Source organism: Gossypium arboreum, chromosome 5 (genome assembly GCF_025698485.1).
Source record: "Gossypium arboreum isolate Shixiya-1 chromosome 5, ASM2569848v2, whole genome shotgun sequence".
Taxonomy (NCBI): domain Eukaryota; kingdom Viridiplantae; phylum Streptophyta; class Magnoliopsida; order Malvales; family Malvaceae; genus Gossypium; species Gossypium arboreum.
The window spans coordinates 5,689,301-5,704,242 of record NC_069074.1 but is presented as its reverse complement, the minus strand read 5'-3'; the positions used below and the strand labels follow the sequence as shown (position 1 = coordinate 5,704,242).

The 14,942-nt window shown below is 32.9% G+C and overlaps 2 protein-coding genes across 5 annotated transcripts; one reads left to right on the top strand and one right to left on the bottom strand.

Annotated features, from left to right (window-relative positions):
* The first annotated feature begins 282 nt into the window (after window positions 1–282).
* Window positions 283–4,519, top strand: LOC108452054 (BEL1-like homeodomain protein 1). Of its 4 annotated transcripts, none has more exons than XM_053028705.1 (5): window positions 283–358; window positions 1,135–2,230; window positions 2,726–3,102; window positions 3,198–3,258; window positions 3,359–4,519. In XM_053028705.1, the coding sequence occupies exons 2-5, from the start codon at window positions 1,310–1,312 to the stop codon at window positions 4,169–4,171; spliced, it is 2,172 nt and encodes a 723-aa protein (XP_052884665.1). In that variant the 5' UTR covers window positions 283–358; window positions 1,135–1,309; the 3' UTR covers window positions 4,172–4,519. The 4 variants fall into 4 exon arrangements, with proteins under 4 accessions (XP_052884665.1, XP_017605277.1, XP_017605278.1 ...); XM_017749788.2 differs by lacking the exon at window positions 283–358 and adding an exon at window positions 391–756; XM_017749787.2 differs by lacking the exon at window positions 283–358 and adding an exon at window positions 392–706.
* Window positions 4,520–6,337: 1,818 nt separating this feature from the next.
* Window positions 6,338–8,122, bottom strand: LOC108452376 (E3 ubiquitin-protein ligase PUB23-like). The gene has a single exon (XM_053028943.1). The coding sequence runs from the start codon at window positions 7,870–7,872 to the stop codon at window positions 6,628–6,630; it is 1,245 nt and encodes a 414-aa protein (XP_052884903.1). The 5' UTR covers window positions 7,873–8,122; the 3' UTR covers window positions 6,338–6,627.
* Between the last annotated feature and the right edge of the window lie 6,820 nt (window positions 8,123–14,942).

Genomic DNA, 14,942 nt, shown 5'->3' with positions numbered 1-14,942 from the left:
GGGAATTCCATCGCAGTTTATGTAATTCGTAAAAGAAAAAACTTGCACGTGATTTTTCAATTATTTTTCTAGTTAAATAAATAAAAATATTTGAGCATAATGATATGTATAATTAAAAAAATAACATAATATAATCTAAATAAATTGCCCCCACTTTAATTTTTTATTCACCCTCAGTTGAATTTGTTTCTGACCCTTCGTATTTTATAAACTTATTATTATATATTTGAATATTTTAAAATTACATATAGTTCATCTTTTGTCCTATCAATCGGACATCAACATTTAAACAGGGTATTAAAGATAAGATTAAGAAAAGGGGGGGGACTGTGCAAAAGCAAAAGCAATTTATCCAACAGTGAGTTTATTTTCTTTTCTTATTTAAATCAACGCCAATGAGAAAGCACGAAAATCCTATAGTTTTGAAAGGAAAAAAAATAGAAAAGAAAAAGAAATAAAGTGAGCATCATTTTTTTCCTTCAGAGTCGCGAGTGTTGACAGCAATCACATCTCTTTCTCTTCGCTTTTAGTTAGATTATCATATATTTATAATCATTTGAGTTGAGAAAAATTGGAAGGAAATAAAAAAGCAAAGAATTTGAGTCAGACAAGATGGGCAAAAAACTATTAAAGGATTTTTCTTATACGATAGAGATTCAGACATAACGTGTCCGTATCTGCGGTTAGATGCAGTTGATCATCTCTCGTATGTACTTTGCCTGTCTCTCTGCAAAATTAGATCGGGGAATATATTGTGTACTTGGCCTCTGTCTCTGCAACAATCCATCTCTTTTCATGCCCTTTCTTTTTATTTTATTCTTTATCAGAAACCTGTTCTTTTCTTTGATTTCTTTTTTGTGTCTTCTCAATAATTTTCTTTTGTCTCCCTCTCTCTTTCTCTGTCTAAATATAAACAACTTTCTCCGATATTTTACACGTTTAGCTTTTATATTCACATCCTTCCTCCTCCTCCTTCACTTTCTTGAAACATACAATAGTTTTCTTTCTTTTTCCTTTTTTTTTTTTATTTAAAGTAATTGCTATGTTATATTATAGAGTTTGGATTCATGAAATCGATACCGTGTTTGTTTGCTAATATATTTGTTGTGGGTTCTTACCCCCTTTTTTTTTCAGGTCATGTTCAGAAAAGAAAGAACCATGACCTCATCAGTGTAATGAATTGAACATCGAAAGTAGTGGTTTCATTTGTTAACCTGAACTGAAGTCAAGCTGTTGTCTTTACGAAGTTCCTATACACTGCAACAAGTGAGGGTTTTTTTTTTAAATTATTTGAGGTCTGAGATCAAGCATGGCGACGTACATTCATGGGAGCTCAGAATTCCAAGCTGCTCCTGCGGCGTCTGATGGGATGCAAACACTCTATCTCATGAACCCAAACTACGTACCTTATTCTGACACACACCAACCAGCGACTGCCACTAACATGTTCTTCTTGAACCCCGCCGGCAACTCGCTAAACCCCATAAGCTTGCCCCACGCGCCACCTTCTAACTACAACCACTTCCTCGGTCTGCCTCTCCCATCACCAACTCCATCCATCGGACCTTCCGATTCAGATGAACCCAACCGTCCGCCACCCCTCGTCTCCGGCGTTCACCATAATTTATGGGGCTCAAGTATTGATCAACAGAATTCATCGCCTGGAAGTAGCAGCCATCCTCAGCTCGTGTCGGCAGTGGCTAGGGCAGGTAACTCGGGTGGGCCCCTCGACGTTATTTCGCAGTTGGGGTTACGTCGGTCGGGGGTGTCACCGAGGCAAGGCTTGTCCCTGAGTCTATCATCCCAACAGGTGCCTTACAGGTCAAGTAACGTCGAAACAGTTATCCAAGGACGACCTGAAGTTGCTGTTCCACCAACAACGTCACTAGCTGCAGATGATATGAGGATATCTGGGAGTTCACCGTCGACGGTTTCTGTAGTTTCGAATGGGATTTCCGGGGTTCAAAGTGTAGTTTTGGGATCAAAATACCTGAGAGCAGTACAAGAGCTCCTCGATGAAGTTGTTAATGTGGGGAAAGGGATAAAGACTCACCCGTCTGGAGGGACCAAGGAGAAGACAAAGGCTGCCAAAACAGAACCGGTGGCTGCTGTGAACGGAGACGGTTCAAGTGCCGGTGAAAATGGGGTTGAACCCGGACCTGAGCTCACCACAGCACAAAGACAGGAACTTCAGATGAAGAAGGCAAAACTTGTGAACATGCTTGATGAGGTTTACTTATATTTAAATTTAATTTATACATTTTGAAAGGGAAAAAAATGCATTCTTTAATATCTCAGAATTCATCAGGGAAAGAATTGTCATTCTGCAACAGTATTATATTTACCAAATATCATATTAATTTGATTAGTTCAAAATCTTACCGTGCTTAATATTCAACAGACAAGATATTGTTTGATATAATAAATGTGTATAGAATTTGGTTAGTTTGGGACCCTCTTAGTCATGATCAAGCAGTCGAAAACATTAAGTCTGCCATCAAAACCTGTGGCCAGTGTTTTCTCTTTTGCTTTTATCCCATGGTTTCTATTGCTTCATTCAGTCTAGGCCTGCAAGGTTGGCCTAGAGGTCAGCTGACCGCCACTAGACTGGGTCCATTACCTGCAAAATTTAGATTTAGGACAAACTGTGGTACCTCTAGTTGAAAATATTTGGGCACTTTAAAGGTGAATTTTCATGCAAATTTGTACGTTTTTTTTCTTGAAGGTGGAGCAAAGATACAGGCAGTACCATCATCAAATGCAAATGGTGGTCGCTTCATTCGAGCAGGCAGCTGGGTTGGGTGCTGCAAAATCATACACCGCCCTTGCTTTGCAGACAATTTCGAAGCAGTTCCGCTGTCTTAAAGATGCAATATCTTGTCAAATAAAAGCCACAAACAAGAGTTTAGGGGAAGAGGATTGCTTAGGTGTTAAAATGGAGGGTTCAAGACTAAGATATGTCGATAATCAGATTCGACAACAGCGGGCGCTCCAGCAGTTGGGAATGATCCAACACCATAATGCTTGGAGACCCCAAAGAGGATTGCCTGAACGAGCTGTTTGCGTTCTTCGTGCATGGCTTTTCGAGCATTTCCTTCATCCGTACGTACTTCTTTCTTTTAACCATAAATGCTCTTCTTAGACTATATCTACGTGGATATTATCTCATTCGAAATGCGTCAACTTTCTGACTGCAGGTACCCTAAAGATTCAGACAAACACATGCTTTCTAAACAAACAGGGCTTACAAGAAGCCAAGTAAGCTGCTCTCTCTTTCAACTTCAATGCATTGTTGTTTATCTTGTAATCATAGGGAAGAAATGAAAGCTGATGTAGTTGGTACATAATTGGAATATAGGTGTCGAACTGGTTTATAAATGCTCGAGTTCGGCTCTGGAAGCCAATGGTTGAAGAAATGTACATGGAGGAAATCAAGGAACAAGAGAGGAACACTAATGGCAGTGAAGAGATCAATGCTGACAAAAATGAGCAGCAAATGGAGCCAGGGTCTTACTCAGGTGGGCAGACTATGGATCAAGTTAAAGCTCAATCCAAGCCTAGTTCCATCAGCCAGAATAACAATAATAATATTACATCCCATGCCGATCAATTTTCCAACTCCACAATCTCCACATCTCCCATGGGAGGGTCCCTTGTGCAACAAACATCATTCAATCTCATTGGGTCATCTGATCTCGACAGGAGTCCGAAAAAGCCAAGGAATAAGTTGCAGAATCCTGCTTTCGGCATCCTTCCAATGGAGATGGAGATGGAGATGAAGCAAGGTGAAACAAGGGAAATCAACATGAGGTTCGGTGATGAAAGGCTATTCAAAGACTACAGTTATTCCTATTTAAGTGGGACTGTTTACAGTTCCATGCGAGAGGTTGGGAGGTTCAACCATGGGCAACAGTTGCCACCAGGATTTCCTGGAAACAGTGGCGTTTCCCTCACCCTTGGCCTTCCCCATTGTGAGAACCTCTCTCTCTCCGGGAATCACCAAAACTTCGTACCAAACCAGAATATTAATGATGTAGAAGGAGCAACCCAATCTGACTTTTGCGCCATCAACACCCAACCACAACCTTCTCATTCCACCACATATGACACCATGGAGATGCAAAGCAGGAAAAGATTTGCGGCGCCTTTGTTGCCTGATTTTGTGGCCTGAATTACAAACTTCATATCCCCATTGCATTTCACTTCTTTTTCCTTCCCCAAAACACTTTGGGTAGAGTTTAAATCACGACTCAACAGCATGAATCAACCAAATATCCTTTCCAAGTCTCAGTTTCTATTTATATCATGCTTGCTCTACTTTTATAGGAAGAAGGAGATAGGAAGAAGGAGATCTAGTTAGTTTATATATAGGTAATACACATATATATATATGAAGATCATTAATATGTTTTTGCATAGTTTAGGATTAAATTACTTGTAAGATTGCGCATTGTATATTATTATCTTGCTGATACATGTGGAAATTGATATTTGAAAGATTTTATATGTGGATAAACAACTTGGTTAGCGGGTGTGAATATAATCAATTAAAATTTCATTTGTTAGAATATATATTAATTTATAGTGACTTTGGGGTTTTCATTTTTAAAGCAATAACACATGTTTCAATACATGATATTTCATGGGTAGAGTATATATATAAGCACTGACTATATGCATAACATATACTATGCATCTATATGTATATATATATATATATTAAGGCATAAAAAGTATGAAATAAGGTTTGCCTTAGATGACATCTTCTTTCTCTTTATCAATGATGATGGAAGGTGTACTTAAAAGCAATGAAAGGAAGTCAAACTGGTTTCTTTTTTATACTTGAATAAACTTGTATAAATAAACATGTGATTTTCGTGGTTAAGACACCAAACTTTGAAAGTTTAAATAAGCACTCTTGTTTTTCATTTATTTATTCAAAAAATAGTTCATTTATTATTAAAAAATTAGTTCATCTATTTGAAAAATATGGCTAACAAATATTTTAATCAATTTGGAAAAAAAATTGTATTGTAATTAAGCTATATCGCTTCAGGTATAATTATTTATATTATAATTTTAACACTGGTTTTATTACATGGAAGTAAAATAATTCATTGTTTGCTTACTAAAAACTTGAACACACCTCTTAATATTAGGTAAGTCACGTACGTGAGTAGTTTTTAGTGTTAAAATATACGTCAGTTTAGTATGGAAAAATTTTCAATACACAGTTTTGTATAAAAGAAATACGCCAACTGAAGTAGGCTTAACCTAATCTTAATTTAAAATTAAAGCTATTATATCTGAAAGGCATCGAGGGTTTTTGTAATCTAAGAAATGATGAAATGGAATTTAAACTAATCAAAGGACGAATACCTAATCAATTTTGTCAACTTAAAACTGAAAACCTAAAGTAAGTGATCATATATGTTTATTTAATTTATTTCATTGCCTCGTCAATATTTTTTTGTTTCGGTCTAACGTCTTATTGACTTGGTTTATTAGTCAATGAATTTATTCTCCATCACACAGATAATAATAATTAATTTTTTCGTATTAGTTATGAAATATACTTGTAAGTAGTATTAAATGATTGGACTTGATACAACTGTGCATTTGGGTGGGAAGGAACAACTTGTGATGTTTGTCTTCTATCTTCTAAGCCACACCTCTGGTACATTAATTGCTTGGATATTATAACTTGCTTAGGAATAATAGATTGCCACTTATGATGGTTGGTTAAAGCAATGTGTGTGTTAGATGTCAGTTATTGCTGTATTTTCTGTTGGCATTTTCCAAAGCAATGAAGGAGATGAGTTTTAGAATTCAAATATTCCTCTTAAAAGAAAATTTTAATTAAACATATTTGAGATCCGAATGAGAACCTTAAAAGGTAAATTAACAAAGTTTGATTTTATAAATTTACTACCAAGACCAACAAGCATCTCAAATATAAACATCCAAACCATTGTCGTCCCTTTAAAACCTACCATATACTTGTGTAAATTTAATATTATTTTATATATTTCCATAATTTTATATAATTAATGATTTAACAATTCAATCAATAATTTTATTAATATTCTTCTACTTGTTATGCATATTAAAATTGATTAATATTTGAAAATTTAGCAGTGTATTTTTTTTACAAACAACTTTAAAAATTGTCATATATTTTTTCTAAATATTTTTTAATATTTTATTATTCCCTTATAAAATATTTATCAACCCCTAATTCTATTTACCGAATCTAACAAGTCCATTTTATTTTTTATTTTTTACCCCAAAAAAGTTCCTTTTTGCAGCAAGTCAGGAGGGAAGCAAAGACTTTGGGTTTATAGCCTTTTACGAAATCAATAACAGAAACTGGGCTTCGAAACCAGAAGCCTCAGAAAAAATAGTAATAATAAAGCCCATATTTATGACCTATGAAGAAAATACATACCAGTAACCATTGAAATAAGAAGAAAATGAACTGAGGAGATATGAAGTGTTGTGATGAAGTAGAGGAAATATATGGTCACAGCCGGAGACACGAAGGCCGCAATCGCCTTCCTCGGTAACACCAATTTTCTGAACTCAAGTCCTCGTCTTATTCATCTTAAAAAAGGGCATCAATCAATCTCAAGATGGATAAGAAGACAACAAATGACAAGAAATACAAGCAGGGTTCCTCCAAACCCTAGAGTGCAATTTCAACATCTCCCTTGCTTTTGCCTTTCTCTTGCTATTGCTATCAACTTTCACCACCAAAATTAGCTTCCTCACCACCCCAACTTCCAACATTTCTTGAAGAACCCTAGATGTTGCTGAAAACTTGCTAATTGAGGATATAATCCTCACTGCCATGTTGCTTGCCCCATGTGAAACCCTAAATATCTTCTTCGACACAATGGCTAGCCCCGCTCCGTGCTTCAAAAGCTCGGCTCTCCCTTCCGCACAACCACAAAGGTGACCCAACACGATCAAGGCGAGCTCCGAAGCCCTCGTTTCGGAGGTTCCGAGAAGAAGCTCAATCAAGACGAACACCGCCCCACCTTCGACGGCTTTAATCCTGTTCCTTCCCCAAGGACAAAGCTCCACAAGGAGTTTCAATGCCGCCTTGGTTGCTTGCTGCGAGATCTCGTCGCTCAAAGCACGTACGAGTTGGGCGAATAATTCGGATTTAGCGTTGATCAATTGGGTTGGATCCGCCACTTGAAAAAGATTTTTCAATATCATCGTGGCGTATGCTCGAGATTTGTGGTTACCGTTTTCCAGGACTTGCACCAAGTACGCTACAAATACTTCATCGTTGCTAATAATACTCCTTAGACAGCTTTTAGAGACCTTGATATCATAAAAAATACTCAAAGCTTCGTCTCTAGCTTTTATGAATTCCGACCCTTTATTGTTCTCCACTTGAAGTAACGTAGAATTATCTCTCTTGATGATTGATACCAAGAATTCAACTGCACCAGACTCTTCCATACAGCTTCTGTTTCTCTCACCTTCTTCGAGCGTGATTGATCTGAGTGTTGCAAGGCATTTGAATCGCGTCTCAGGGAGTTTCGTGGCATCGTTAAGGAGCTTGGCGATCTGGGTGTTATGGATGGGAGGGTTGGGTGCTGGGATTATTTGGATTCCATGGGAAACATTGAGAGTGCACCATGTTTGGATCAATCGACTAAGAGTGTGATTTGGGGTTAGACCAGAATCGTGCAAGGCTTGTTTGGTAACGGGACATACCTGCTTGTTCTTGCATGAATATAGCCATTTCTCTATACTATCACGATCGTATGATATTCCAGTTGAGATCGTAACAGGGTCTCTCATGAGCTGAAGAGAAATTGGACAAAGAAAATGGGTAGGAATCTCAATTTCATCCATCTTTTTTATTCTGTAACCTATTAATTCCAACAAACCCAGGCCACAAGAAAATCTCAATTGGAATAAAAAAGAAAACTAGAGTAGTATATGAGAAAGGAAAGAAATGTTACCTTGAATCCATCTAATCTAAGACTAGATAAATTGCGTGAGTTGGAGAGAGGGTTGATATACTTGAGTTGAGAAGAGTACAAAAAGGTGGGCAACATGCAATGCAACCTGATCAACTTCCAAGTCAATAAATAAAATGTCGAAACACACAATGGCGAAGAGAAGAAGGAATTAATTAGACCATTCCCGAGGTTTAGAAAAAATAAAGTCAATAAAAAACACAAACTACTCCTAGCCTCTGGCTTAAATATATGGAAGGAACGAGGTTTGGTTTGTCATCCATGGCCATTGGGACAGGCGTCGGTGTTGTGATGGCCACTCCATAACCCATACGACTTTGACTTTCTTTCTCTCTTTATTAATTAGGTAATATGGAAAATGATATATATCATTATTTTTATTTAATTTATGGTACATAATCATATTTATATATATAAAAATGTTAATCACCTATTAATTTAATCATTAATATTTTTTTCATTTAAATCAATATTAATAAATATTTCATACTATTCTTTCTTAATAAATATATAATTAAGTCCAATTGATAAACCGTCGGAACTTTTACTTTGTAGGCATGGAGGTAGTTGAAAATGATTAAAGCCAAAGGGTGACTCATCATAATTGGTCTTTTGACTAAATCTTGTTGCCTTTAATTTATCAATTTAGAACATTAATATTAGTCCCAACTCCCAATTGCACAAATCGAGGTTAATAAAAATTTTAAAAAATAATAATACTAAACGAACAAAGCTTTAGTACGTATTGTTCACAAAGATTAAAGGAACACGAAAATAAATTTAATATCTAATTTTTAGGAAAATTATATTAAATTAAAATTTCAAAGAGGAAAAAAAAAAAAAAAAGAAGGAAGAAAGGCAAGTAAAGACTATCCGCATAAATTGTGAATACTAATAGAGGTGCCCACAAATGAGAGAAACCAATGTGCGCTTTGGGATTTAGGAGATAAGAAACCTCATCTTATCGATTCGATTAGTTACTTGCATTGTTTAGAATCGAAGTAGATCAAATTCAAACTCGAACAATGGTTGATAATTTTAGGTCGTGCTTGTGTTAGTCCCAGATAAGATAACATTGTTGCCATTATTCATGACTTCATGCAAGAACCATGACCATGTTTCATCAACTTGAGACAGTAAGAATTCTGGCTTTTCCCCTCTATGGTTTAAAGTCTTCTCATATTAATTAAGCTCGGGGGGAGAGATTTAAGAATGGTATTGATAATTTGGATTCTTCCATGTTTGAATTTCTTCATACACATGTGCATATGTTAAGGATTTGTTTTGTTTTGTTTTTTCACCCCTTTTACTTTATTTCGTATGATTTTATATTTGCGAGTGTATTCCTATATTTGTATTATTTTGGACCTTTTTTCTTGTCCAAATCTATTTGAAGTTACAAACTCAAGATTTAACTTGGGCCAGTATGTAGGGCAAGGTTGTGCTAGACCCAATTCTGCATGTTAACCATAACGGGCCTCTTAATGGTCTAATTCGAAATTATGGCTTCATCTGAAATTAAACATAAAAATATTTACTATTTAATGATTTTGATCCAGACAATATTCTACCCAAACAATTAATTGCGTTCAATTACAACACATTGAAATTACTTTTATAGGAAAATTTTCCAGGTATTTTCAAATTTACTCCGATGGTTAATTTTATTAATTAAGTTAATCATTATCTTTATTAATCATTTTATTTTTATTTCAATATCATCACTCATTGTTATTTTGCTATATACTATATATTTTGTAACTTAATAAATTTTCATGTGTTTCAGTGTTATTATATATTTATTATTATACCCTATAATTACATGTCATCTTTTTAATCTTGTTCATAAATTTTTAAACTTCACGATGATGTATCATATTATTTTATTGATATAATACTTAATCTCACATGCAACCCTTATTTTATTTTTTTTGGAAAAAATCTGATTTTCAATCTAAATGGCTGTGGCTTGAGGATTGGACTATGAGATTGTTTCCTAAGGTAGAGATTGCAATTCCAGTTTGGTTTTCTAATTAACTTAATTTGTTTACGAAAATTTAGATTTAAAAGAAGAGGTTGCTGAATACCATAGATACTTATATAATTCATTTAAGTATTAAATATTTATTCAATAAATAACATTAAATTTTGATAAAATAATATCTAAATTCAATAAATAACAAGTCAAATATGTGCCTGTTCTATCTAATAACTCGAATGTGGACAAAATATATATATATATATATTTTTTTTTTGGGGGGGAGGATTAAGATCTTTGGTATTTTGAAATTTAATGAAATTAATTTCACAAATAAATCGTGGACAAAATTGGTCCATTACATCAAAGTTTCCAAACCCAATCCAACATATATTAAGTCATATTATTTTATTTTCAAAAACGAAAAAAAAAAAAAAGAATCTAAGAATGGAACATGAGGACGTAAATTTTCACCAAGCATGCTTATAATGCAAGCCACAATCCCAACACAACAATAAAAGACCTAGTGACGTCTTGTAACGAATGTCGTCACTGTTGAAATGATCGAGCGGCGGGTGGACAAGCATCCAACCAATCACTTCGCCTCCGTGCTCGGCTGCCTGTCTCAGCTCCGACCACCACCATTCTCGCCATGTCTCGCGGTTCATTGTCCCTTGCTTATATTTACAAGTTACGTATATTTGTGGCCAAAAAAATAAAAATAAAGAACCCTACATTTCGATCATCATATTCACATGCCATTTGCGAGTTTGGATAACGTACGTTCTCATTCAGGCCATGAGTTAGGGATCATTGGAAAGATTTCTCACAGATTTGACAAAGACATGTTGTCTGGATATATATATAAAACAATTCCTTGTTGATATATAGCCATATTAAGAATCCACTATTTATTATTACCAATAGAAAAGAAAATTCCACCATTTATCTCAAAATATGGATAACAGAATTCACTTTATTATTAAAAAAAAAAAACTATTATTATTTTTGTATCCGAATTAAAACCCCAGTACAAATAACGCAATGAATGGAGTAAAAAAGTGGGGGCATGAGAATCACATTAAAGACACGAAAGAAATGGATAGGAATGCACACATTGGGATTGGGTATATTATAATTTGTCACTGGTAAAGCTAATGCTTAATGTGCAAAGAGCTTTTGGAATTTGGACATCAGGTTTCTATAATAAACAGTTAAGTGATTTTGGCTTTTTTTTTCTCTTTTTGTGGTAAATCAGGTATTAATATTATTATATTTGCAATGAAATTTCTAATCATGGATGCTAGACAAAAAGTATTTAATATATAATAATTTTCCTCTAATTCTATTCGGTTTGGTCGGCTAATTTAACTATCGCTTAAATTAATTTTGTTTTATTTTATGTTATGATGGCAAGAAAGATTCTTGTCAAAGGCTTTTCACTCGTGCATATTACGCCTTCAAATATTGGGAAATGATTCATAATAAAGGAGTAGTTTTAAGATAGATTTGATTTAATGGTAACCCTCTTAATTTTAACTTTTTTTTATCGAATTTTGGTAATAGTAAAATAAACTACTCCAACCAATTCCAATTCCAATTCCAATTCCAATTACCCTTTTTCTCTTGTTTTAATTATGAGAGAATCAATATGCTTATATTCATCAACAGTGAAAATCAACATTAATCAAAACGTAAAATCTAATGAAAGTAGGAAACAGACTGGCGGATAAACCTTTAACAACTTTGATGATGATAACAATACCCTTTTATTATTTTTAGCATACTTAGACAAACAAACAAGAATATTCCACTTCGATTAAGCTCGTGCATGACCAAACCCAAAAGTACGTAACCTAAATTTGACACATGTACCCAATATCTGAAAAGAAAACAACAAAAAGAAACCACCACTCACAACAGTACAACCCATCGCTGCAATCCTAGTTTATATTTCTTTCACATCCTATTACCAATTTCTAATTTTATTAATATTTGGTTAAATCCCTAAAATTAAAATATTTTATTAATAATTAATATTATTAATTATTCCTCTAAAAACAGGTTTTTAGCAAAAAAAATTCATATCAACATAAAAGTAGAAAAGGACTAATTTTAAGAAAAATTTATACCATTTTAATTAAAATTGTCATCATCATTACTTATGTATTTGAAAGTGCAATGACGAATTTAAGTATATAGCTTGTGAGATTTAGTCTTTGTTTTCTATTGTGTTTTAAAAGTGTTTTTAGGATCAAAAGTAATATAGGACGATGGAGATTAAAAGTGTTTTTGACCTTAAATGTAAATACTAAAATTTGTAACTTTTGTGTTGGGAAAATCACTTCGAGAGTCAAATGATGTTTTTAATCTTTATTTGCCATCCAATATATTTTATATAATGTTTATATTATGTATACCATTATTTTCATATTAAAATTTATTCCAAATATATAAAATTATATATTTAAATTTGTAATAATTATATTTTAATATCTAAAATATAGTTTATATATTTAAATTAAATTTTACAAACAATTTATATTACTTGTTTATTAAGGATTTAAAAATTATATTGCGTTACAATAAATGATTTTTTATATTTTTATTAAAATATCATAAGATTAATGAATTTAAATATTATTTAAAGATTTATTTTTATTTAACGATATCATATTTAAAATCAACATTTTATTTTTATTTTATATCGGTATTGAATACTTAAATTTTAAATTAAGATTTTAAAAACACTTGTACAAATAATTTTCATTGACATAATTCAAATACCAATAATAAACTAGCATTTATTTGATTTTCTTTTATTTTTTGAATAAGTGAGATATATTTGGAAGGGGTAGGGTTGGGAATATACGGAGAATCTGCTAGGCTGGCCACCACCACCAATTACTCAAGTGGTTGGCTTCCCATGATTTAAAAAAAAAAAAGGCAAAGCCATAGACACCGCTGGTCTCACCATCAAACCATGGGAGGGAGGGATGGGCACAGTCACAGCAAAAAGTGAGCCTAAAAGGGGGCTGGGAATTGGACCACGAACCAAGTGATCGGAGACCCCTGGCTCAAGCCATTCGAACTAAACAGAACCTAGCCATTTACGTGTCCCTCTGGATTTTGAAAACGTGGCTGTTTCTCATTCGCAGAATTGGCTTTCCCAATATCATTGCTAGATGTGGAAAGCCATGCATGCAATGCAAAGCCAAAAAGCCAAATTTATTCTTTTTGGCATACTTTTTCCTTTCTCCTTTTCCCTCTTCTTTTTGTTTCTGTGGCTAATTAATGCCAAAATCTTCTCTCTTTTTTTTTCATAATGATAAATAATAATGAGAGAGGGTTAGATGTCAAAATCTTTATCCTACCTCCCTTATTTTATATTCTTCTAATCATGTCAAAATGAATATTTATATATGTATTAAATATAGGATAAATTATACTGTCATTCACTCTAATTATAGATCTTTTCTATTTTGATCATTTTAATTTTTTTGTTAATTTGGCCACCTCAAAATAAAAATTGATTAAATGAATCACTTCACTTGTTAAATGGTAACGGAAGCTTAATGATGCATTCGTATGAAAAATTTTTAGGTGACCAAAATAGGAACAACCCTTCTTAATTTGTCCTAATTTTAGAGTGGCTAACGTAAAAATACACCATTAGTCTTTTGTTACTATTTAACAATGAAGCGACCAATTTGATTAATTTCTATTTTGGGATAATTAAATTAAAAAAAAGATTTAGAATGACTAAAATAAGAACAACACATATTTAGAGTAACTAATGGGTAGTTTACCCTAATTAATATGTTGAGTTTGAAATATATATTTTTCATAATGTCTAAAACGATATTTTTTGTGCTTTCTATTTTTGCTTTTTCGTTTCCTTCTTCATCACACCTTTCCCCATTTTTTTTCATGAAAAGAAATTACTTTTTATTTTCTAGATAAAGTGTTATATATCGGGAATGAGGGGGTTTGCTTATGCTTACACCATTCCAATAATAGCATTGAAATGTCATATTTATTGTCCTAGTTGATAAATATGAAGCTTTAATTTTGTACAAAATTTTAGGGGTTCCTTTTTCTTTTCTTTTTTTCAGGATAATAAATCTTGTCATTCCATTGTAATTTGCCATGTATTTTTTTTAAATTCACTAATTTTATATGTTATCAAGATCATCTCATTAGATATGGCAAAAGATTAGATTAAACTTTAACAAGATTCTTAAAAGTTAGTATTACATTTTATTAATAATTTGTATTTAATTATAATTGTGAAATTATTTAAAATTATAAAACAATAAATAAATTTTAATATTAAAGATGAGTTTCAAAAGTTCAACAGATTGAATTAGCTTTTAGGTAGATAAAATTTTAGTCATTCGAATTTGACCCCATTTACTAAAAAGATGATCGTAAGAATATTTTACAATGTATTAATATATATATTCCTTTGTAGGTCTAATATACTATAATTAAGTGAAGGTACACAGTGTAAATTAAATTGAGCTCACCATTTGATCTCTATAATTTTTTCAGTATTTATTTTAATATTTATATTCGAAATTTATATTTATTTTTAAAATAACATCATTTCTAAAATTCAAAATCGTTATACTTTTCTATTTCAACGTAAATATTACACCTAACCATCCATATACGTTGATGTGTAATATAATCATATTTAGATATTTCACAAATTTTAATAATATATAATATGTGTTGTCCATAACTTATTAATGATACTGCACGTCCGTGAACAGCATTTGTTGGAAAACACTAATTACAAGTTTGTGATGTATTTTTATTTTCAAGGGTTTCCCTTTATTTCTTTGTCCTCTCTCTTTTTTTTTGTTTGTCTTTGCCTTTATGACCAAATCTGTTTAGTCTTTTTGTGGTAGGGTAGGAAAGATTTTCACCCATGGCCGATGGACTTTCGAGAAACACAC